The 26,727-nt window shown below is 38.9% G+C and overlaps 1 protein-coding gene across 11 annotated transcripts in view; it reads right to left on the minus strand.

Moving 5' to 3' along the window:
* The window catches only part of Mpdz (multiple PDZ domain crumbs cell polarity complex component), a 149,613-nt gene that overhangs the window by 111,708 nt on the left and 11,178 nt on the right, over nucleotides 1-26,727 (minus strand). For 10 of the 11 annotated variants that reach the window (XM_048350012.1, XM_048349799.1, XM_048349964.1 and 7 more), the window contains exons 2-3: nucleotides 21,295-21,368; nucleotides 18,382-18,548 (exon numbers count right to left, since the gene is read on the minus strand). In XM_048350012.1, coding sequence (XP_048205969.1) covers nucleotides 18,382-18,548; nucleotides 21,295-21,310 — 183 coding nt within the window. In that variant the 5' untranslated portion in view covers nucleotides 21,311-21,368. Of the gene's footprint in view, nucleotides 1-18,381; nucleotides 18,549-21,294; nucleotides 21,369-24,463; nucleotides 25,391-26,727 lie in introns of those variants that run through there. The other variant, XM_048349791.1, reaches the window with a different exon arrangement.

Here is a 26,727-nt window from a genome sequence, read left to right on the forward strand (position 1 = left end):
GGAACTAATTGGCCACCTGAGGGGAACTCTGACATAGGTAAGATCAGGACTTTTCAACGCCTAATCTACACCCCTCATTCAGGCCATCCAGACAAGAGAGAAACCAAGAAGGAAGAGAAGCAATTGTACCCACCTGTCCTCCAGGGAGGAAGCACAGAGGAGGAAATGTTTCCCCCTTCATACTCTCCACCCCAGTTAACTCTACAAGAGGAGGACTCTGAGGAAAATGTTTCAGCTGTGCCCTCCGCTCCGTAGGGTCCCGCCCAGTCAACTCGCCAGCGCCAGCAGCCCAGGACATATCAGGCCCCAAGTCCTGACCCACAGCTGCCAACAGGGGTGGACGGGGGGGCCAGCCCAAGCCACCCGCAGGCGGTGCTGTCGTCTCTGTGTTGTTTGTGAGTCTGACAGTAATATGTATGTGTGTGTGCATGTGTGAGTGTGAACATGTTCAAGACTGTTAGTATGATGTAAAATTGAGTGAGTTTAATTTTAAATTCAAATGGTCATCAAGTTTGGGCGTTACCAAATGCTTTAAAGGATTATTGCATTGTTTTAAAGAGGATCTATAGTTAAAAAATGTTTAATTAAAAAAAATCGAAGCTAAGTGTCAGAAATTTGGATGTAAAGGTTTTATCACTGTTAAAAAATTTAAAAAACTCCTTGGGTTTCTCAGTCAAAGACCAATAGGAAAGGGCAGGAAAAACCTGGGACAGGCCTGTGTGCCTATCCACAGGAGTGAGGGGTGATCTGGCAAAGGTGCAGCTTAGCCAGCACACATGGTGGCACAGGCCCTGGAGGGAATCCACGTGGTGGGACAGCCATAAGGGGGTGTCCATTCATGGTGGAAGAGGACAAGCCGGCACCAAGACAGTTCATCAAGCTCTGAGGAGTAGGATGGAGATAGGCCGTTCGGTAGGACAGGCCAATGGGGGCCTTTCTTTTGTCTCTTTTGTTTTCAGGTGAACTTTGGAAACCTGGTGGTAAAAATGAATGATTTGACTGGAATTTCTAAAACTGCCCCTTGAGAGGTACTAAGAATTGGAAAAGTTTTTTAAATGGTTAAAAAGTTTATTTATCTGATGTGATTCGATTCCTGTGCTATTTTTGTAATTTGGATTTTAAAGGATATATATTAAACTAATGGGGATAGAAGTAAACTCATTAACTCTCTGTATGTAGGAAGAAATGACAAAATGGGCTAACGTTTCTCACTAATTTATTGGAAAGCTAAATGGATAAGTATTTCTAATTTTGTAATTGTAATTCTTGCATTAAGGAAAATTTGTCATTTGAGTTCAAAGGCCTTCATGCCATGCAGTAACAGGGACTGAAGAAAAAAAAAGGGAGGCTCTTTTAAAACAAGCAGCCGGAAGTAAAAGGCAGCACCTGGTTTCAGAATGCCTGTAAGCTTCAGAATTTTTCCAATGCAGATAAAAGCTAAAGTGTTAGTGTTAAAGCAGAGGTTAGTAAAAAGGCTTTGAAAATCAAGGATGCATTTCTAGATAAGAAATTTGAAAGTAAAATTGCCCTAAATGGTTGTTAAAAAAGAAAATTATGGCTACCAAAATGAGTGTTTAATTGCCATTCCAGTTTGTTTGTAGGTTTTTGTTAACAATTTCCAGCAGGCCCACAGAGAAGGACAGGTGATTCCTACAAGTTTGTCAAGATCTAACATTGGCCCTTAATAAGTTCCAGGTAAGAGCATGCTTAAAAACTACTTCTGTGTGGACCACCTTGTTCCTTTTAATTGGCGTAAAGTGGCCTCTTTTAAGACTCACTGATCTGAAATCTGCAGTTCGAAGCCAGCCCAGGCAGACAAAGGTCCCTGTGAGAGTCTTCATCTCTAGTTGGCCAGCAGAAGTGCTGGGAACAAAGTAGTAGGGTGCTAGTCTTGAGCTGAAGAGCTGAGAGACAGCACTCAGGCCCTGAGTCCAAGTCCAGTGAAAAGTCACTCCTGGGACAATAGTGATGGAGCATCCAGAGGCAGTAAGCCACTGCTTGGATGGCAGAGATGGTGTCAGATCCTAGAGTCACTCCTGTTTGGCCTTTCAAAAGTTAATCAAAGCCGGGAAGTCTTAGAAGAATAGTTTATAAGCACGCCTTTCTAATGCCCATGTCTGTCTACTGGGCAGGAACTTGCCTGTCATCTGTGGTAGAGGGTAGTAAGGGTAAGTTTGTCAAATGGGAGGATAGTTTAAAATCCCAAGCCCCCACATCTACTCAAAGCCCTGACTGGCAGTGAGAATTTTAAGCTGATACATCTGTTCAGGAAAGAAAGCTTACAGACCTGAGATTGTGTCCTTATTGAGATGTTAAAGGCCTGCAAAGGTAATGTAGGCATTTTTTAAAGTCATCAGAGATCAGTTCCCCAGCCAGTCAGGAAAAAGCTTTTACAAACTAGAATGTTAAAAGACTACACTATGGTAGCCCAAAAAGAAGTCTGTATAGTTAAATGTTGAATGTAATTTCCAGTTTGGAGTAAAGCTCCTAATGGACATCTGATCCTGCAGTCCCTTGGTAAAGCAGACTAAGGTTATAGGTTCCTGGCTAGGTAAGGTTAACGTCCCTGAGTCAGCCTGAAGAAGTTACAGAAGATGGATGATCTTTGCCCATCAGCACCCCCTTTAGGACCAAGGGACCAGAGTTGTTTTGGGGAAGATGAGGCAGGATAAACTAGAGGCATGGAAAACAGAGGTAACAGTGTACAGAGACTGCACTTGTGAGAAATGGTTACAGGCCAAGCTTTCTATGTTGGCTTAAATTAAAAAAAAAAAAAATCCTAGCCTTATTGGAAATATCTGATTTAAACTTATTGCCGTGGCAAAATTACCCACGGGCCATTGATTGCCTAAAGCTGTCTTGACTTTTAGTGATGTGCCAGCCTACAAAAGCTAGTGTGCTTAAAAAGGAATCAGGAAAATACTAGGAAATTTGACTAAAGTTAGGCTTTAGGTTAACTTAGGTTAAGCTTCTCTAACCAGTCTATGGAGAAAGTTGCAGGTAACCCAGCAAAAGGTGTGACATTCTATTGGAACCACTGGGAGCCACTGCTGCCTGACACCACCATGGCCCCTGCCCATTCCATTTGAGTGAGGATCAAGGATAGTCTAACAGTCATCTGGAAGAATCTACATCTTCAGATGGGACTCTATCACACGCAGCTGATTTCTGCTGGAAAGTCTTTGGATCTGCTAAAACTAAAATTTGGGGGGGACATTCTTGAGTTGACTGGTGTTAACTAGCTCTATTAAGAAAATTGGATACTGTAAGAAATTCAAGCAGATTGGCCTGCTGCTAAATTCAAAGCATGTATGATAGACTGGAGACTCACTTCCAGGCAATGCCTGGGGTGGGAGGTGTGTCCAAGAGTATTAAAATGTGTCCAGATGGATTAGGGTGTGACCTCAGAAGAGAGGGAGGTAACTGCCATCAAGTGTGCCAGGTATCAAGGTAACTGGACAGAGATTTAAACTGCTGGGGGCATCTTCATGGAGCCCTCCTTGGGGTGGATCTTACAGATGCCACTGGCCAACCTTAGGCACTTAGAAGCACTGGAAACTGGAGAAACCCACTCTAAAATAGCAACTCATGATAGTTGGCTCTGGTCTGGCTTCTTAGGAGCAGCAGTCCCATTGGACTGACCCTTGCCCCATCTTTGTTTTCCCCAAAAGCCTGTGGGTGGAGTCACAGTAAATTGCCCTGATGTAGTTGAGATAATTCTACAAACCAGAGGAAAAGAAAATGTAGACAGTTTAAAACTCTAGCAGCAAAGAAGCCCCAGGAAATGTAAAGAGGAAAGTTAGTATAAAAAGACTTGAAGAAAGGGATAGAGAAAACAAAATGGTTTCCTCTGGATAAGAAAGGGATTTAAAAAGTAAATTGTCACAGAATGTTCCAGTAAGTCGCTGATGGCATGAGGAGGTAGAAGATGGTGTGAGTAGGGATATGTTAAATTTTATAAGACACATTATAAAACTATAAGGAAAGACTTTAGAAAGAGAATTGGGGAAACAAAAGTGTTTCCTTTAGATTAAAAGGTTTTGGCATGTTAAAAGTGAGAAAGACAATCCCTAGAAAGTTTGAGTATGTAACAAATGGTATCAGTATGTCTTAAAATTAGAGCATATGAGTAAAGATGGTATGTAATCAAATTGGCTATAATATAAATAGGGTCAGAATTGGGGCTTCGGTGTAAAACTATGTTTATCTGTACCTGCATCTGCAGGGCTAAGGGACTTGTGTGATGTCATCTACATGTTATTCCTAACTTGCAATCACATTTGTTATGAGCTTTTATCCCCCGCCCCCCAAAGCCCTACAGCAAGTCCACCAAGAGATCTGGCACAAGCTAAAGGCCCTTTATGAGACTGGACCTCCTCCTGAGCCACACCCGCTACCAACTGAGTAAAGTGCCACCAACAATTTATGGTATTAAGGGCACAATACCAACCTGTCCCTACCGATTCTCAATCAGAATCAAACTAATAAGCAAGGAGAGCCATGATCGGTTCTCGAGTTACCTATCAGAAGGGGGAAATGAAGAGTTAAAGTAAATCCCATTTTCAGGCAGCCCCCGTTTTGTTGTCTGTTTAAACTATGAGTAACCTAGACCACCAATTATCCCAGCTAGCAGGACAAACTTATTAGGGCCCAGCCAGTCAGGAAACTCCCTGCTTAACTCTAACCGCCTGGGAATGCTTAACTCTAACTGCCCCGGAATGCCTCGAGCCCTGAGCCAATCAGATTTGTACCCGTATCCTAATCTTGCTTGAGCACCTGATTGCTGTAACTTGGTTTTTTGCCTTTATAAGCTCTGTGAAATCTCAGCTCGGGATCTTCCTCCTAACCTCCGCTGTGTCGGTGGGTAGGACGAGGCCCGATCTGCAGCTCGCCTGAATAAAGCCCTGCTTTTGCATTTCGGAACGTCTGGCTCTCGGTGGTCTTCTTGGTCGTTTCACGACTTGGGCATAACATAACTTCATAAACAAAAAAGATCTTTGCAGTTTTCAATAATTTAAGAGTATAAATTGGTCATGAGGCCAAAATGTTTGAGATCTATTGTGTTAATGCTAAGAAAGAGGAAGCAGACACTGGTGGCTCAAGCAAGTAATCCTAGCAACTCAGGAGACTAAGGCCTAAGGATCACAGTTTCGAGTAAGGAAGAAAGTCTGTGAGACAAATGTCTCCAATAAATTACCCCCTCCAAAAGCCAGAAGTGGAGCTCTAAGAAAACTAATATATTTTAGTGATGATAAAGTACTGGGCTTATGCTTTAGACCTTTCAAATCCTTGTTAGTTCCCATTTTATAACCAAAAGAAGATAGAAAGGCTTAGTGAAAACTATGCATATAACGTTCTATGAAATATAATTGTATATAATTAGAATATATTATGATATATAGTATAGAAGAAATAGGTTATATATTTCTATTTTTAAGAATAAACTCTAATCATCTACTAAAAAGTATCCATGAGAAGATAGAAACCAGGATTGGGTTGGTTTCTAAGGGCTAACATACTACACAGTAACAATTCAAGACCCGATAATTCTTTTTTAGGATTATCTTAAATCACTAAGATATCCTTAGGTTATTTTCATGGTACTAGCTAAGAAAACAATTCTTTTAAATACAGTGTTATACAGTGTTTTGCCCCAGAGTCAGTCTTCCTAGATTCAAATGTCAGCTGTAACCTACAATTCTCTGTGCCCTTTCCCAACCAGCAAAACAAGGGAAATTTTGTTATTTACATTATAATGTCATAACGATGAAATGGGTAACAACACCTAGAACAATTCCCAGCACATAGAAAAAACCTAAAGCATGTTAATTGCAATGATTATAATAAGTGGTACATGTTATTAAAAGTATAAGTTCTCCAAAGTAACTTTAGTTATTTAGTTGATTTAATCATGCTAAAATTGATTCTCAGTCAACAAGTAATATTTAATGCACAACAGTTTTAAATATTTAAGGATATAAGGATCTTCATGAATTCATTAACTGAGCAATCATTTTTAGAGTTGAGTTATTCAAAGATGTACATGGCATGGCTTTGCATATGGTAGTAAATGAACCTCAAACAAACCCGGAATATAATAAATTCTAATGCTTCTTTTTGTTCTTGCTAGGAACAAATAGAAAGTGGAACACATTACATACACAGTGTGTTTATGTGTATTTGCAAAACATCTTTATATTTAAATCTCAACAATTCTGTTTCCATAGTCAAACTTTTCCAGGAAAATTTAAGAAATGTGGTTCAATCAAAAGTAATATTATCAAAATAGGCTAAAACTGTCAACAAAACAGCAGGGTTACATAAAAATTAAGTAGATTAAACCATTTAAAATGCAATTTAGTTAAAAATTCAATTTTATTTGTTTGGTTTTTTTTGGCCAGTCCTGGGGCTTGGACTCAGGGCCTGAGCACTGTCCCTGGCTTCTTTTTGCTCAAGGCTAGCACCCTACCACTTGAGTCACAGCGCCACTTCTGGCCATTTTCTATATATGTGGTGCTGGGGAATTGAACCCAGGGCCTCATGTATACGAGACAAGCACTCTTGCCACTAGGCCATATCCCCAGCCCCTAAAAATTCAGTTTTATATTACTATTTAAAAGTACTTATAATTACTGCTATTTTAAATCACTACTTAAAACAGTAGCTTGAAATAGCAATTTAAAAATTGAAAATTTAGACAAACACCATGTTAAGAATTTTTACAAGCGGTTTTCCTATCAGCTTCATAGAAAGTAAAACTGATTCACTATTTACAATCAACTTGGAGAAAAGTAAATATAAAATAAGTCTTACAAACATTATCATATAGGATGGTAAACATGAAGACTGATGTTATTTTGCCACAATCTCCCTCCATTCCACTGCTACCACTTACTGTTTCAGTTGTGTGTGTGTGTGTGTGTGTGTGTGTGTATCTGTATATGCAAGTAATAGGGTCTAAACTCACAGCTTTGTGCTCTCACTTGGCTTTTCCACTCAAGGCTGGCATTCCACTACTTGAGCTGTATCTTCACTTCTACTCAACAGCAAAATGGTGTTGCATTTTAATTCAGCACTGTATAAAAAGTTTGAATAGTGCTTTCTTACCCAGGGGGGTAACCAAGAATTTCAGTCTATTCAATGATTCTATAGTTACAATTTTTTAACTGAAGGAGCAAACACATAAAGACTGTGATTGCACCAAGAATAAAGAATTTTAAATTCTTACAGTAAACAAACTTTATGATAAATGTAAAAACATTAACAATAGCCCCCTGCCTTGTCCCCCACCCTCTCTCTCTCTCTCTCTCTCTCTCTCTCTCTCTCTCTCTCTCTCTCTCTCTCTCTTGCTCTCTGTCAATTTAATTTTATTGTCAAGGTGATATACAGAGGGGTTACAGTTACATACATAAGGTAGTTAGTACATTTCTTGTCATACTTGTTACCCCCTCCCTGATTTTTCTCTCACTTTCCCTCCCTTCCCCGACCCCCGCCAAGTTGTACAGTTGTGTATTACTGTTGCATTGGCTCACCTTTTTTCCTCACCATTTCATGTTCTCCTTTCTTTCCCTAATTCAGATAAATGTATATACAATACCCAGGGCATCAAAATCAAATACAGTGATAACAAGGGATAATGAAAGAAAAAATTTCACATAGTACATAAAAATAACATCAATGAAAAACCTCTTGTTTCCATATCTTGGAGTGCATTTCACTTAGCATTATCTTATATGATCACATGTACACAGCTACTAAGCTACTGTGATCCTCTGCTAGGACTATCCTAGACATATATTGATTATTACCAATGAGGGAAAGCATGGAATCTATGTTTCTTTGAGTATAGATCACTTAATCATTTAACATGATCATTTAATCATAATCATTTAATATGGTATTTCCAAGTCTTTCCATTTCCTTTCGAAAGGGGCAATGTCATTCTTTCTGATGGAAGTAGAGACTTCCATTGTGTATATATCAGGACTTCTCATTTGCTAGGCTGGCAATCAACCACTTGAGCCACACCTCCCACCTTGTTTCAAGAAAGGATCTTTCCAATGTTTCTGACCAGCCTGATCTTGAACCACAATACTTCCATTCCCAGCCTCCCAATTGGGTAAGATTGCAGGCATGAGCCACTATGGCTCTCTCCTTTGTTCTTTTAAAAATGTACAATAGAACCTCAAGAAATACAACAGTTACTTTTGACTTAGGATCTGTAGTCCTCTATCATAAAACTATTTCTGGAGTAAGAAAACTTTTTGTGCATGTGTGCCAGTATTGAGGCTTGAACTAGGTGCTGTCCTTTAGCTTTTTTTGCTCAAGGCTACCACTTCAGCCATACTTCTAGTTCTGGCTTTCTTTGGTGGTTAATTGGAGATAAAAGTCTCATGGACTTTCCTGTCCATGATGGCTTTGAACCACAATCCTCAGATTTCAGCCTCTGAGTAGCTAGATTATAGGCGTAAGTCACAAGCACTCAGCTTTAAAAATCCTTTTAACAAGCAACAACTGAGAATAATTCTACTCTATTTTTAGATCATTTCTTTTAATGAGATCAAGGTATATTTTCTTTTTTTGCTTCTTGTCTCCACCAACACCAACACATAATTAAACTTAGACACTCTTGATAGATAGGTAAGTTATTTCCCTTTACTGATGGCAAGCATACAGATAATCATTTCCATTTTATTCTCAAATTTAAAAACCGTAAGAGGAGAGTCATGTTTTTGTCATGAATTAAGTAGTAAAATAAAACTGGAAAAATACAGACATTTCTGCTCTTTAAGACATGACACAGGGCTGGGGATATAGCCTAGTGGCAAGAGTGCCTGCCTCGGATACACGAGGCCCTAGGTTCGATTCCCCAGCACCACATATACAGAAAACGGCCAGAAGCGGCGCTGTGGCTCAAGTGGCAGAGTGCTAGCCTTGAGCGGGAAGAAGCCAGGGACAGTGCTCAGGCCCTGAGTCCAAGGCCCAGAACTGGCCAAAAAAAAAAAAAAAAAAAGACATGACACAAAACAACATTTTTTTTCAGGTCACCAAAGTCAAAACAGAATAACAAAATGCTTAGTGACCAACATTTTGACATCTAAAAAGATAATAAATGTAAGAAATTATCAGAGCTGCTGATTCTGCTACTTAAAGGCACCATTTCTCAATATTTTCGCCATGAATCAATCTTAGTAATTTTATAAATCTAGCTTTACTGCACAGATTTCAGGCATGCCTCAGGATAGTGTACATGTTCTCCCCAAGACCCTTTGCTTAGCTCAGATATTCGAAAGTAATACCTTGCAGCACATATTTTCTCTTCATCTCTAGGGGATACTACCTCATGTGCCCCTCAGCACAAAAGCTGTAACTAAATTAGGATGTGATGCTGCATTCTTAGTATTAGGAAGATAAAAAGAAGCATTCATTGAAGAATATCTCAGATATTTTATAATCATATGAAAGATGTTACTTGTCAAAAGAGTATAAAAATCTTTACCTTAATTATTATTGTTATACCATTACAAAAATGTGGAGAAAATAAATTTTAAAATAAATAAAATCATTTCTAAAATACTATATTTAATAGAAGAGTTAATATAGCTTCCTAGAAAGTTGAAAGCAAAAGTACAAAAGTAACAACAAAAACACCTCTGTAGGTGCTTCGTGACCTGACTAGTGTCCTTCCCTCCCGAATCTCACAAGTATCTAACTGCTTTGACAACAGAGGTCCATGTGTGGCTCAGAGCCAGGATTTTCCCAATCTCATGCACCATTCATATTGTCGGGAGGGAGAGGGTGCCACGTTGTACACTGAAGTTTACAATGTTTAGTAGCATCCTTAAATCTGTGCCTGCCTCCAATTATCTCGTATTGTACAAAACACATATTGTACGAAACAGTAGCTTTAAGGCAATTTAAAAGATGGTTCTGGGCCTACAAATAATTAATTAAAAGCTGGACAATCAACAACCCCCTCCCCAACTTTGCATCTGTGCTCTTTGATTTCAGCCATTCCCTCCTACAGTCACTTTACATCTTCGGCCCCAGAAAAGGCAGAATTTACTGATAAACAACTTGTGACAAAAGGCAAAATATCCCTCAAACAAGGCAATGCCATCTTTGCATCATCTTAAAGAATACAGCCAAAAGCTCCAGTCCACCTGTCAGTCCTTCAAAAACAAAGACTGAAGTAATGGTCAACATGCCATACCTGTGACTTGAGATTGTTTTAACCATGCATACCTTCCTTGCTCTCTGCTCTCAATTTTCCCTGTTTAAACTGAGGCCAATATCTGTACCCCTAAAGATGACTGGAAATGTAATGAAATTCTGTCTTCCCATGATATGCCCATGTTATATAACTTAAAATCTCATTTGGATGTGGCTGGGTAGTTAACCACTTGGCTAGCAGATTTGTTTTCAGTCATGTGCAAGTTCCTCTTTTTGTGCTGGCATGCATTTCACATATTCCTGGACAGCAGCAGCATGGAGTTCTCAGATATTCTCACTGTCCTTCTGATTCCTCTGAGATCACCAGCCAGTGTATAAAGCATGTGCTGTGCTAGGCATGGCCTAGGTGAGCAACATGGCTAATACAGGAGCCCTGACCTGTGATGTCTCTGTACCCTCCAGTCGCCCTGGGACTTGAAGAGCACGTTATATCAAGAACATTATGAACCTCGGTGACTCTCTGATCAGAATATAATTGTCAACTTGGTTAGAACAATATGGTTAGAACAATAGAGCTACTTCTGCATGGAATGACAGCAGAAATGCATCAGATGTGGGCAACTAGCTGTGTTTCTTGGTGTTACTTCCTGGAGGACATTGAAAGCCCAGGGGAAACTCTAGTGGTGAAAGTTGTATGAGGGAAGCCAGGAAAGGTACATGTAAAACTGAGCACCTGGGCTGGGGATATAGCCTAGTGGCAAGAGTGCCTGCCTCGAATACACGAGGCCCTAGGTTCGATTCCCCAGCACCACATATACAGAAAACGGCCAGAAGCGGCGCTGTGGCTCAAGCGGCAGAGTGCTAGCCTTGAGCGGGAAGAAGCCAGGGACAGTGCTCAGGCCCTGAGTCCAAGGCCCAGGACTGGCCAAAAAAAAAAAAAAACTGAGCACCTATCTAGCTAAAGCAGGTCCCACTCTTGTCCCCAACCAAACTGGAGAGAGTTAGATGGAGATGAGGCTGCAGGAGCAACTGTCATCATGAGTCCACCCTTTCTGACCCCATCCCCTACTAGTTCAAGTTTTTCTCTGACCAGTGGGATATAAGGATTGGGGCCGGGCTGGGAATATGGCCTAGTGGCAAGAGTGCTTGCCTCCTATAACATGAAGCCCTGGGTTCAATTCCTCAGCACCACATATATAGAAAAGGCCAGAAGTGGCGCTGTGGCTCAAATTGGCAGAGTGGTAGCCTTGGGCAAAAAGAAGCCAGGGACAGTGCTCAGGCCCAGAGTTCAAGCTCCAGGACTAGCAAAAAAAAAAAAAAATTGGGGCCAAGCCCACATTCCACGCTGCCTAGTAGCACTAGCATTCCTTCTGTTGCCTTACACCACTACTACCACCACTTGAGGAAGTTAGAGATGGCTGAGTGGTGAGCGAGACAATCAAGGTGACTTTGGAGCTACAGTAGGAAGTAGACATAGTGATTTTTGAGAACAGAGGTGATTTCAGAGAGGCTGGGCATGTGGTTACCCCATCTTCCACATCCCAGTGCTGGTATGTCTGAACAAGCAAGATGAAAAAAAAAAAGAAAAGAAAGGTACAGGAAAGAATACCAGCACAAAAACTGTCCTGGTGGACCTGTAAAATTCAAGAAAAAGAAGAAAACAAAAAAAGGGAGATAAGGGGCTGGGAATATGGCTTAGTGGTAGAGTGCTTGCCTTGCATACATGAAGCCCTTGGTTCGATTCCTCAGTACCACATAAACAGAAAAAGGCAGAAGGGGCTCTGTGGCTCAAGGGGTAGAGTGCTAGCCTTGAGCAAAAAGAAGCCAGGGACAGTGCTCAGGCTCTGAGTCCACTCCCCAGGACTGGCAAGAAAAAGAAAAAGAAAAAAAGGAAGTAACCCCATAACAAATACCAGTAGGGACTGTAATTCAATTGAGGGTACAGCCAAAGAACATGCTGACCCTGAGCCTCCCCTATGTTTGGACACAGGCAGAGTTGCCAGGGTCAAGAGAGCCTCAGGTCCCAATAACACCTAGGATCTGGAGAGGTGCTGCCAACACTTGGTGCTTGCCCTGGACTCCAACAAAATAAGAAACCAACAGCTCTGCAGTGAGAAAGAACAACTGAAGCAGGAAAACGGAGACCTGCAGGATCAACAGGAGAAAGATAATGAGAAGACAGCCCATGTGCAAGGAGCACTGAAAACAGAGCTGGAAATCCACAAAGCTATCAATACAGATGTTGGTTTTAGAATGCGATTTACAATCTACCCTGGCCCACATGCAACAGGCAGTCAATGAAAGGGAACTGGAGCATGAAGGTACTCCAAAAAGCTCAGCACCATCTCTATGATTAACTAGAATCACTGGAATTGCTAGCCCTAAGAACCATTGAACCAGATCTTCTTTGTGTTGCCAGTGCTATACAATGGCTCCCACTGGCTTCTTGTGTAATATGTCTAACCATGTAACTTGACTCTCTTTTCATCCATGTCAGCTGTGCCTTCAGCAAGATAAAGAATCCTACAAACCTTATTAACTTTTCTCTTACACCATTCCCTTTATTTCCTATGTTCTCTAAACCCTCCATCTTGAAATTCATTCCATTTTGTGGATTTTAAATGTTCGATGAAGGCTTAATACATGAATATAAGCCTGTCATGAAAGTGTTCGTGTGATAACCATCCCATAGACAATTTGACTCACTACCTAAGCTCTTTAAATGAGCACTGTATAACCCTTTGGTTATTTTACCCTTTTTAATCTTTTTAAAATATATTTTTATTATCTTTAAGTAGCTGCAATTCAAGAAAGTAATTTATACATACAATGCCATTTATGAGCAATGTCACACACACCCTTTTGTGCCCTTGCTCCTAGGAACCTGAAATTTAATGATATGCTCAGTTTTAGTAAGTCAAGGTTGTTGGTATCTCTGCAATATTCTTATGCTTGCCTTCAGAAGGTAATTCAAATTCTTTTCTGGAATGTGAACTTGTGAAAGTTACAAATACAAAACTGCAAAACAAAAATGTTCATCATAAAACTATGTCATTCTAGGAATAATTTTTTAAAGATCTAATTAATCAACCAACATTGAGCAATTATTTCATGAGATATCATAATTTTCCAAAGAAATATTTGGCTTACATTGTGCTTACACCACATCTACTTGAAATGGTGTGAGCCAAATTTTGTGAAGATTAATGAACTAGGGAACCTGGAAATATTAAACAAACAACAACAAAAGAATAGAATATTTCCAGAAAGGCTGGAGATCATTGACAAGAAGATCTCCTGAATATTCTAGGCCCTGAGGCTCATTTCACAAATAAGCAGCTTTTGTAACCTAGTTATCAACATCATTTCTCCAATGTTTGAATTAATCTCTGTGGCATAGCTTTAAAAATCATCTTGGCAATGTCAATTCCTAAACATTGGTCCTCAAATTTCTATCAAAATGAATAATTCTAAATCACAGTTTTCTACAAAACATTTAGGACAAGAAGATTAATTTAATGCCTTTGGGTCAGTTCATAAGGCCAGGCAATTAATTCATCAGGCAAATAGCACCCACCTGTATTGGACTGGAGAAACTTAACAGAATAAATATGCAAATACAATATCCTCAAGGCTGACACGTTTCCATTATTAAATCGCTAACGTGTTTATTTTCCCCACAATAGCTGGATTTTTGTCATGAATACTCATTACGCCCTGTAGTTATTAGCAGTGATGACTAGGTGACAGTGAGGACACTACTTGAGAATTTGCATTTGACAGATCACTGACACACAGTCACAGTTCTATTTTTTCCTCTTCACTTAAACAGAAGTCGTGCAATAGGAAATGAACTGGAGCTATCAGAGATTATTCAGGTTTAATAGTACACATCCTTTTAGCTGGCGGTTAGAACAATGAACAATGTGGCAGAGTTAAACGGAGGCATCAATTATACTCTCAGACCTGTTAATATTTTTGACAATATTTAAATAGCACATCCCTTCAGGGCATGGCTTTCTTGCCCTCTCTGTTACACACCTGTCAAGTGTTTAATTTGCCAAAGGGAAACAGTTTGATTTCTAAGGGTAGTCTCAGTACTGAAGAAGCAAATTGGAAAAAATTAAACATTACTGAATAGAAGTAATGAGAAGGATCTGAGAGAAAAAAATTGTAGGCTTAATTCAACATGACATGTCAGCATCTGTCGTTATTGCAACAATATGATCTTGTTCTCCAATATGCTACTACACCTTGGGTGTTTCCACTATTCATTCTTTTTGCTTCTCTGACAAGAGAATGGTGGAGGGGAAGAACTGGAGGGATCGAATGTTCTCATCACCATAAAAAAGATGGAAACAGTAGCTTACCTACTGTGCCTATAAGATTATACATGTAAAAGTATAAGGTAATATAAGCTATCCAATGCAAACATTTCTGTAGTCATCTTTAAAACCATGAAACAAATTTCATTCCTTAGATGTACTAATTACTAAATTATAAAGGATTAATGTGTTAGCTATGGGGATGGCTCATGTTTATAATACATTACTCAGAAAACTACATACTCAGCAGAGATCTGAGGATCAATTCAAAGTCAGTCTAGGCAGACAAATCTTTTAGACATGAATCTCCAATTACCTAGCAAAAGGAAAACAAAAAGGGATGTGTAGCTCAATGGGTAGCATGTTCTATAAGCAAAAAAGAAAGCTAAACAAGATCATGAGACCCTGAGTTCCAGTATCAACACCGCCCACACACACACCTTAATGAATTAGCAATTGGTAAGTCTAACATGTTAAAGAATGATCTATAATCTTTAACATTTCATTTTTCAGGGCTGGGAACATGGCCTAGTGGCAAGAGTGCTTGACTCATATACATGAAGCCCTGGGTTCGATTCCCCAACACCACATATATAGAAAATGGCCAGAAGTAGCACTGTGGCTCAAGTGGCAGAGTGTTAGCCTTGAGCAAAAAGAAGCCAGGGACAGTGCTCAGGCCCTGAATCCAAGCTCCAGGACTGGCAAAAAAAAAAAAAAAAAAAAAAACATTTCATTCTTCAGATAGGCCAAGCACCTCCTAGCTACTTGAGAGGCAATAATTGGGGGTCATAGTCCAAGGTCATCTCAGAAATAAAAGTTCCTAAGACTCCTTTTCTCTGAATAGTTGGGCAAAGTGGTGCACACCTGTTATTTCAGTTATAAGGGAAACAGTGGCTGGGCACAGAACCTATCATCTCCAGCTGCACAGGTAAGAACAAGTATTAGGACTGCAGACCACTAGACCAGGCTTAAGAGATCCTACTTCAAAAACAGTCAAGGCAGCTGTGTGCTGGTGGCTGAAGCCTGGACACCTGTAATCCTACCTATTCAGAAGGTTCATAGCCACCTGGAACAGGAAAGTCCATGGACTCTTAAATCTAATAAACTTCTAAAAAATCCATTAGTGGATCTGTGGCTCAATTGCTAGAGAGTTAGCCTTAAGCAAAAAGCTTCAGCGACAGTGCCCAGGCCCTAACTAAATTCAAGCCTTAGGACTGGCATAAAAAGAAAACAAACAAACAAAAAAGACAAAAAGAGGTCAGAGGTATGATTTAAATAGTAGGCTTTGCAAATACAAAGCTTTGAATTCAAGCCCCAGTACGACCAAAAAATAATTTTTTTAAAAAAAACTTAAAATACATGTATTAGAACTAGGGAAGGGAAAGGAAATGCCAAAATCAAGAGACAAAGATAAAAAACAAAACAATCCAACAGCAATGTTTACAAAACTATATGGTGTAAACCAACTGTACAACTCATGTGGGGGAGGGAAGTGGGGAGGGGGAAGGTGGAGGGATGAGGGAGGAAGTAACAAGTTAGATAAGAAATGTACTCACAGGCTGGGAATATGGCCTAGTGGCAAGAGTGCTTGCCTCGTATACATGAGGCCCTGGGTTCAATTCCCCAGCACCACATATACAGAAAATGGCCAGAAGTGGCGCTGTGGCTCAAGTGGTAGAGTGCTAGCCTTGAGCAAAAAGAAGCCAGGGACAGTGCTCAGGCCCTGAGTCCAAGGCCCAGGACTGGCACAAAAAAAAAAAAGAAAAGAAAAGAAAAGAAATGTACTCACTGCCTTACTTATGAAACTGTAACCCCTTTGCACCTCGCTTTGACAATAAAGAAATGAAAAAAAAAACTTAAAATAGAAAATAATAGATTTCGAAGTTTTGCTTTAGTCATACCAAAAAAAAAGCTAGCAAATAAATTAAATTAGCTATGAATGGAGAATAAAGCAAGAAATCACAGAACCTCTGAAAAGTTATCAGAAATGAAAGTCTTGGCATCTAGGGGTCTAGTTTCTAGCCTATAGGAAGATAGAAAAAGTGCAGCACAGACTAAATTTTTGTTGTTGTTCTTGTTGGTTGTGGGACTTGAACTCGGGGCCTGGGCGCTGTCCTGGGCTCTTGAGCTCGAGGTTAGCACTCTACCACTTGAGCCACAGCAAAACTTCCTAGGGTTTTTTTTTTTTTTAATTTAACCCTGACTCTACCTTTATAAACAAGTTACTCAACTTCTCTAAGTCATGGTGCTAAACAGGGCACAGTGATATGTTTTCCTTGGTCTTGTTAAGTATCAGTTTTCTCCTCTATATGAATAATGATGAGGGAAAAAAGTCCGAAGACATGCAAATGCAAGACATGCCCAGAGTATTTAAGCACCCAAATATTCTTAGAGCCTGTATCCTCCTCTTCCATATGCCCAGTCCTTTTATCATACAAGACTGGTGCAAATACTGTTCCCCTTTCACTGTAGAGACATATTTTTGAAGCTAGACATGGGTGGCTCATGTCTATAACCCTAGCTACTTGGAGGCTGAAAATGTGGGGACCATGGTTTGAGGCCAGTTCCAGCAGAGAAAAAGTTCATGGAGGCCATTCTCAGCTAAGACCTAGACTTGGTGGCAGTGTGCCTGCTACCCTAGCTATTGAGAATAAAAAAAAAAAAATCAGAGCTGGAAGTATAGTTCTGTGGTAAAAGTGCCTCCTCAGCAAGTGTGAGGTTATGGATTCAAAGGCCTAGCCCTGCCAAAAACAAAAATAACAAAGAAAAGTATTTCTTGTGTGTATGCAGGCAGGTATCGCTTTTGTTTTAACTTTAAATTGTATTGTAAAAGTGAAGTGTTTTTAAGACACTTAATTGACTTCTTTTGGAGATGTAACAAGTAAATATACATCTAGACTAATTATCTACATGACATTAGACAAACTAACTACTATTTGTTCTTTTGCATTTGGCACAATTTTGGAGTTTTTAATAGGACCTGTTTTTTCACTGAATTATGAAATTAGTCTTCAAGTTTCATTTTGAACCTTTGAAGGCTGAATATTTGCTAGCAAGTCTTCCATAACTATTAAATTAATGTTAAAAACATGAGAATGAGTGCTAACTTGAAGGCATAATTAGATTGACTTCAAACCTCATGAGTATTCGAACTGTTTTATTTCTTTTTTAAACCTGAGACATGGTGATTAAATTAAGTAAGTTCAAAGAACATCTGACTTTAGTTTTCCTTCTGTCATTTGAGATGTTTCAACTTTAATATAACTGTTCAAACTTTTTAATGCTCATAATTTTTACAGGGAAAAAACATGGTGTTACATTTAGAAGTTCTAATGTTTATCACCATCTGATGCTGTCATGGAAGCAATTGCTACTTACACTCTTTTAAGAAGTGAGAATTGCAATTCCTCTAACTGATGACAATGTAATTATTCCTTATACTGTCAAAACAGAGGTGATTTCCTTTCCTCACACACATGATTACACATGCAAATCCAGGCTTATCTACAATCTTCTGAGTGCAATGACTGTTAGAATCTGAATGAGTAGAGCACATGATCAGTGAGGCTTAGTGAGGATGGAAATCAAGTCTACAGCCATGCACCCCAAACATTTGTATTATCCTTTCTCCTTCAGGAACTCATTCTTCAGCTTCCAGAGCTTTCAACACAATGTCATATCTTCTACAACATACTGCAACAACCATTACAAAAATAACTAGGAGAGAAAAAGCCACAGCAAATCTGAATGTCTTATTTGGAGGCCTAAATGACTTCATTAACTATTCATTAAAGCATATAAAAATCAGCCTTTGGAAAAACAGGAGTGTTTAACAGGGTCTCTGTCATACTGTGAATGCCCGCATGGGCAAGTGATACCCTACCTGGTCCTTCAGCTGCTGTATAGAAGTCTGAAGGTTCAGAATCTGGCTGAAAAGTGGACTCTGCAGAACTGACTTCAGAAGGCTCAGTTTTTCTTCATTTACTGCATCCCCACGTTCTCGTAGCTTAGCTTGCAAGCGCTCTGCTGCCTGCAGGGCCCGGTTTTTGTCTATTCCAAATAGCAGCATTAGTCAGTCAATGACACATGCAAGTCAAAAGATACATGTTAAATCTATGGATACACTTAACGCTATTCCACCGGAGTGCACAAAACAGTTCTAAAGTACAAAATTTTTAATACAGTACAAAAATAAAAAACACTTCAATACTCTAAATATTTTTCTTCAAAATTAAACAGCACATCTGCATACATTTCATATCAATCCAAATAAGAGGAGAATAAACATGTTGCTCTACATATGTCCTTCAAACTTTCAAGTGTCTTAGAGAAAAATGTATGTGAAAGCAGGGCACTGAGTAAAGCATACACTACATGCAACTGGGAAGGCCACAGAAACTTATTCACATGATAGATATTTGAATTCCAATGCCAGCTACTTCAAACCTTTGTAAAAATACATAAAACCAATAATCTGTGATCTCAGAAGTGTGGATATTTTCCTTCTCAAAAAAGACACTTAAAATCTTATTTAAGAAAAGAAAAATGAGTAATATAATTATCTCAATAGTAAGTAGATATGAATAACATCACCAATGAATGGCAACACCTAAAATATAACAATTTCACACAGGAGGGAGCAAACCATCCTAGAAAATTTATTAGGAAACATTTCATAATTCAGTCTTTTCAAGCCACTTCTTCTGGAAAGAGAAAAGGGAAAGGAGGGTAATCGAGGGATACATGTGATTAAAATATGTCCTATGCAAGTATGATGAATAACAATATACAGTGATTTAAAATTTTGTAAACATTGCTTAATACTAGAAGTGTCTCCCCCCAAATTAAATCACATATTTACATATACATCAAACAAATTCAACTAAGTTTTGTACCTTATGAGTTAGGCATCGTGTTGCAAAAAGTATATTTAATCAATATAAATATCAATACATACATACATACATACATGCTTTTATCTAACTTCCTGTGCAGGCTCATGTCTGGAATGCAGTCCACCCATTTTTATGCTTTGTAGCATTTGACAGGCTGGCACCACTGCATCCAGCCTGTCTCTGTACAGATAGAATCTACTGAACTTATCTGCAAGGACTCTCCTCGAACCATGATCCTCACAACCACAGCCTCCCACATAGTTAGAGATGACATGCATCCTCTACTGTACCCAGCTATGGGTTAAGAAAGGGTCACACAAACTTTTACCCAGGCCAACCTGCAATCATAGCCTCCCCTCAGTAGCAAGGGTTACATGTACTTGATAGCCACCTGTTCTGTTCCTGTGTTGTCTTTATGGAGTATTCAGACATATGCCCCAATACATTCATGATGATAATAAGTATATCCATTAAAACATATTTGCCACATAAGGGTGATCACCGGAGATACTTTCTATAGCACCCATTGTGGAATTATACAGAAATCTGGTAATTGACATGAGAAGTAATATTGACCATGAATTCACCTACATAAGCAAATTAAAATGAGCATTATTTACTCATGCAGGATTTTTACCCTAAAGATACATATGAGAGGATTATTCTGGGCCATATTCCCATGGTAACTGAGTATTACTCATTTCCATACCGATTCCTAGAAGGCAGGCAACTCGGTAATAGCTAACAGAATAAAGCTTTAAAAATCCAATGGTTTACGTAATTTTGCACTTCTCTTTCCTCCCCACTTTCTAATGAGGAATTTTCCTATGTGGACTAGTAGTCTCTATGGTGTATGACTTCAATTTAAAATGAGTAATGGAGGAAAAGTGCATCCAAGCATTTTAATGATCAGAATAGAACTGGGAACAAAAATCATTATTATCACCAAAATAGTGCCTTTTTCGTTTATTGCCACCAACTTCCCCTCTACTCCTCACAGCCTGCAGCTGTTAAACCCCAGCCAGTAACATTTAAGTGCCAGAGTGACTAGTAGATACTTTTTAACAGTCATACTCAGAGTATGGGGTAGAGCCAAGGGGTCAGACAGCTGCAGCTATGTACCACAGAGGAGATACCTGTGAATGGTTCTATAAAGTCATGTTCCTAAAGCTAACAAGTAGTGGGATAAAAGATGAACTTGGAAATGCAGCTACTTCACCTAAATTATCGCATACAGAAATTAAACTGCACAAAAGGTTGAAAGTTTGTTAATGTGCTTGTTTCATTGTCAGTAGTACCTCACCACCACAACTACATGAATTATGGCCTTTTCTCAGTATTAAAAATACTAAAGTTGCCGAATGCTGGTAGCTTCTACCTGTAATCTTAGCTACATAACAGCCTGAGATCTGAGGATCACACTTCGAAGCCAGCCCAGGTAGGAAAGTCCATAGACTCTTATCTCCAATAAGCTACTCAGAAAAAGCCAGAAGTGTCACAGAGGCTCAAGTGGTAGAGAACTAGCCTTGAGCAAAAAAAGGAAGCTGGGGGATGGTGCCCACAGTTCAAGCCCCAGGACCAACACAAAAAAACAAAAACAAAAAACACTGAACTCCTAACTTTCTGGGACCATCCAGAAAGAGCCACAACTAGTTCATTAATTAGAATTAGGCTTACATAAAGCTTTAATAAACCCAATGATTAATAGAATATCTCATACTTTTGCTTACAAATGGTTTGTTTTTAAAATACCTCAAATAAAATTGTCCAATCACAGAAATGGTAAAAAGTTAGTAGGCGAAAACTTTTTGAATCTAAGGTAAGTTACTATAGATAGAATCTCCCATGAAGACTGTATAATATTCAAAGATATCCAATAAGACAGAAAAGAATAGTCTTACCTATGGTTTCCAACATTTTTTTTTCAAAGTTCAATGTCCTCTGCAATGATTAAAACAGCGACTGAAAAAGAACACTGGGAAGAAAAAAATAGGATGATTAAATTTTACTCTAAAACTCAGCACTCTTAAAAAGTTCATAATAATATCATAATTCCTTTTAACATTACAAACTTGATTTAACTATATAGTTTTCTTTAAGGACAAAAATTATCACCTTAAAATGTATTCAAAATTATATATTCAATCCTGCCACACTGGGATAAGGAGAAAAGCAAAATTTCTCTCTTAAATAAGATGGCAGAAGTTTCCAAAATATTTCCTTAGGATCTTCTTAAAACAGACCACTGAGCTCCTGAATTAAAAATAGATTTCCTTAGCAGAGAATGTAAAGTTTATTTCAATCTCTATAAGAAATTCTGAGGGCAAAAATGTAAAAAGATATGTTCTGTGTTCTTACCCTCAAATGACCAGTGTTAAATGGGAAGCCAACAGACACATATAACTTAGAAATTAACCAAGCTACCAAAGCAGATATGAACTATGAACCTCTACAAGGTAATAGGTTAAATCCTAGGTTAATAAATGAATGAAAGAGAACACAGTGCTAATTTGTTTCACTTTTCAAAATACACTTTTAACCATAATCTTCTGCTTTCCAAACACATCTTTAATTTCTTCAATCCATATAAAGCTTTCTCTAAGCTTAGTGCTTAACTAGACTCCTAAGTACAGAGATCTGCACTGCTAATGTCCATACACTAAGCATTTCTATGTTTGATGTGAACAATTCTGCACAACTGTCTCCATAGCTGCATCTACCCTTTGCCTCACAGAAAATCCCAGGTTATTAGGAAGTCAGTCAATTATTCTTCCATTAAAGAAAAGGAATATACCAACATACATCCTCATTCTTCATCTTGAAAATGATGAGGGCACTTCTCTTAGAAAACAGCTGGCCTCTTACCTCTTTGTGGTAAGAAAAGTGAAAAGGAGTGGGGAGAGGAAGAGGAGGAGGAAGAGGAAGAAGAAGAGGAAAAGATATAGATGATGAGAAGCACAGTATATGCCCACAATTTTTGCTTTGGGTAAGAACAGAGAACAAGTTACTGACTTTCCTTATCCAATTTAGAACCTAACTTCAACTTCACTGCAAATAGGAAACTAGCTCAACTCCTAGTGCTTTTTAAAAAAATCTTTATTGAAAAGGTGATAAGCAAGCAAGAGTTTACAATTACATAAGTAAGATAATGGATACATTTGATTTTTAAACACTGTTACCCCATCCCTCATTTTCTCCAGCTTACCTCTCCCTAGTTCCCTCCCCACTGTTGTAAGGTTGATATGCAATCTAGTGTCAAGTGAATGTCCTTGTTGCATTAGCTAGTCCTTTGTCCTGCTGATGTAATTCCCTTTTCCTTTCACAAATTGAATAAACTTACATGCAAGACACAAGGTACAGAAAACTATGAGAAACAGAGACAAAAAAAAAACTACACACAGGACATAATAAGGACATCTTGTTTCAACTTCTTGGAGTTCATGTTGATATGCTTTATTATATATGGCCCAATGTGCTTAGCAATTGGGTTGAGACCCCTTGTTAAGAATATCATGGACATATTCTAGTTATTATGTATGAGGGAAAGAAACTTACATTTTTGGGGTCTAGATTACTTTGCTTTATATAATTTTTGCCAGGCCTTTCCATTTCCTGACAAATGTGGCGATGCTATTCTTTCTGATGGAAGCATAGAATTCCATTGTGTATATGTACCGCATATTGATCCCTTCATCTACTGAGGGGCATCTTAGCAATGGAAATAAGAATGGCCAACATATAACAGACATGGGCCTCATATTTCAACTATATATAGAACTCAAAAAATTAAGTTACCCCAAAACAAATCCTCAAAGAATCAACTGTTCCCTTAATAAATGGGCTACAGACCTAAAAAGAGACTTCTCTGAATAGGAAATGAGAATAGCCAAGAGACACATGAAGAAGTGCTCAACATCACTGACCATAAAAGAAATGCAAGTCAAAACAACATTGAGATTCTACTTCACCCCAGGAAAAATGGCCATTAGCAAGAAAACTAATAACATGCTGGAGAGGACGTGGCCAAAAGGGAAACCTACTACACTGTTTGTTGGTGGGAGTGTAAACTTGTTCAACCACTCTGGAAAGCAGTGTGGAGGTTCCTCAAAAGGCTAAAGATAGAGCTCCCCTAGGACCCAGCAGCTCCACTTCTGGGCATATAGCTAAAAGATTACAAGCAAGACCACATGAAAGCACCAGGAAAACTATGTTCATCGCAGCACAATTTGCCATCGCTAAAATATGGAACCAACCCAGATGCCCCTCAGAAGATGAATGGATCAAGAAAAGGTAGTACATATACACAATGGAATGGAATGCCTCAATCAGAAAAAATGACTTGGAAAAATTATACTAAGTGAGCCAGACATAAAGAAACATAGACTCTATGGTTTCCCTCATTGGTAATAATTAGCATATATCTAGGATAGTCCTAGCAGAAAATCACAATAGCTCAATAGCTATGTACATATGAACACATAAGATGAGGTTAAGTGAAATGAACTCCAAGTTATGGAAATAAGTGGTTTGCCATTGTCATTATTTTCAATGTACCATCTGATATTATGCCACTTTCTTTTGTCTTTTTTCTCCCCACTGTTTTACCCCTGATGTCACTGTTACTGATTTCAGTACCCTGGGTATTACATATATATGTTTATTGGAACTAGGGAGGGGAAGGAGAACTTCAAAATGGAGAGAAAAAGGGTAAAAGGAGAACCAATGAAACAGCAATACTTATAAAACTATATGCTATAAACCAACTGTACAACTCATGGAGCAGGAGGGAACTGGGGAGGGAGGAAGAGGAACATGCAGACAAAACTCCCTGTGGATGGATTATACAAACCTCACTGAGGTTTATATCACTGGACTGCTGCTATTACTCAATTATTTATAAGCTGAACTTACCTTTTTTAAAAAAAATAAATGTATTAGACAAGTCAATCCTGTTCATCACTTATACTTACCTGCTTATCCTCCACCTTCATTCATATTTTTTTAGGTTAAAAAAGAGTCAAAGTACACATTAAAACTACGGTTTCAAATATCATCTCCAGGCACCCATACTTTCCATCCATAATGCCCTCTCTTAGCACTCCCCTATAGGACACAGGCAGTACTTCCGAACAGATAACTCACACAATCAGGAACCAAGGAAACTCAGGAAAAAGATTTAGTGCTTCTGAGAGTGAAGTTTAGCCTTTTCTAGTCTCTTACTCCCTAGTTAAACTCAAAGGAATTTAGGTTGTTGGCCCCGTTCATAACCATGTTTTCAGTGTTCAGTGCCAAGATGCAAAATGCCAGGCATATTTGTTGGGCAGAGCCAGGCACAAAGATTCCCTCCAAGGGCTGCTCTTGCAGGTGAGCACATCAATGTCCGACTCCACAGAAGTTAGTTGCTCATAAAGCACTCAAAGCCCGGCCACAGTGTTTTCCTGAGGGAAACCTAAAACATGCAGAAGGATTAGCTTTGTGGCACAAAACCCTCAGGTGCAATTTCTCCACTGGCAACAGAATTCTCCTGAGAAATTACTGCAAGTTCCTGCCTTCTGCCCTTTTGCCTGCCTGGAATGAAGCAATTCCCTAGTGAGCCTGGGCAGACTGTGTCCTTGGTGCTTATAAAAAGCACAAATACTCAGTGTCCCCATGGGACCCAGAAACACGGCGGACAGCTGGTCTGTGTTAGGACTTATCAACAGCAGGAGAAGAAGACAGGAGAGAAGACATTTGCCATTCCTGGGCTGCCCACTCGGTGACACGGTTTTCATTCAGCTGGTGAGATCTTAGTAACAGGTCTGGGGCACAACAATGCAAGGCTTTGTTGGTTGTAACCCAGAGATTCCTCAGTTAAGTCCTAATAGGTAATGACAGACAACCCTCCATTCACTGTGGAATTCAGAGGTGTAAGGGAGACCTGAATATTACAGTCATGCTGCATCAAGTAGTATGACCTTCAAGGTGATTTCCTAGGATTTTTTCCCATTAACTATTAAAAATAATTATATTTCTACCACTTCCCTATAGTGTTCCAAAACACTTTTCCCATTCTGAAATCTTTTCTGTAAAAATGATGAAGTATCACCTACCATTATCACTTATTTATCACAGCTATAAGTACTCTATTTTATTGGATATTTTTATCATTCCCCCATCAATCAGTACCTTCTAAATTCAAGTAATAGTTTCCACGAGTCCCGTTTGCTGAATTTGAATAGGAGTAAAAATGAAAATTTTTACAAACTTTACTCATAAAAGAGTAGGCTCATTTTTCTGATCAAAAGTCTTCTGGACAGAAAACACAATAACAAAGTGCTGCTTCATGTGACCTGTATAATGTTTGTGGTCATCAGTGGCTTGTATGACTTCTGGGTGGAACTCCAGATCTGTGCAGAGATATACCATGTGCGGAATTTGTGAGGGGCCTATGGACAATGACACTCTGATACTCCGTCTCTGAGCACACTCTTCAGAACATTTTTCATGAAGCAATTCAGAACATTCAAATGTGGCTGGCAGAAGAAAACAACACTTGCTTTTGCAACAATAACAAATTTTTTTTGAAAAAGTTTTATAAAACTTTATGAGTTTGGCCAGGCACCAACTGGCTCACACTTGTTATACAAACTACTCAGGGAGGTAAGATCTGAGGATGACACTTCAAAGCTAATCCAGGCACAAAAGTCCATAATACTCTTATCCCCAATTAACCACCAAAAAGCCAGAAGTGGAGCTGTGGTTCAAGTGGTGGAATACCAGTCTTGAGCAAAAAAGCTAAAGGACAGCACCTAGACCCTGGGTTAAGGCATCAGTATACACACACACACACACACACACACACACACACACACACACACTTACTTTGTAAGATCCAAATTCCCAACACCAGATTTTAAAGATGTGGAGATAGAGGACCAAAAAAGATCATTAACTTTATCAGGCTCATCTAACTCAGACCTGTTATTAAACAATCATATTTCTATATCTGTTAATATGTTATAACTGAGAAGCCTATATAACAAAATACCAACAATTACCTGAACAGTTTAGGCGAAAAGTAGCTTAAATCAGCTTCAAGAGGATTTGGCAGCTCACAGAGAAGAGGAAGAAGGTTAAGGATTAAAGAACCTTATTCCAACATAAGAGCACATGTTTTTCTCTCATGTGTGGAAGTTAGATTTAAGTTACAAATATATATGAAAACGTATACGAGAGCATATGCACTTATTGACTAAAATATGATATACATAGGGGAAGATTGCAATGGTTAGATATATAACTTAACAGTTTAATAAAATGAATACTAGAAAGCTGGAATATGTGTTGTTGGGAGA

This window comes from Perognathus longimembris, chromosome 1 (assembly GCF_023159225.1).
Source record: "Perognathus longimembris pacificus isolate PPM17 chromosome 1, ASM2315922v1, whole genome shotgun sequence".
Lineage (NCBI taxonomy): Eukaryota > Metazoa > Chordata > Mammalia > Rodentia > Heteromyidae > Perognathus > Perognathus longimembris.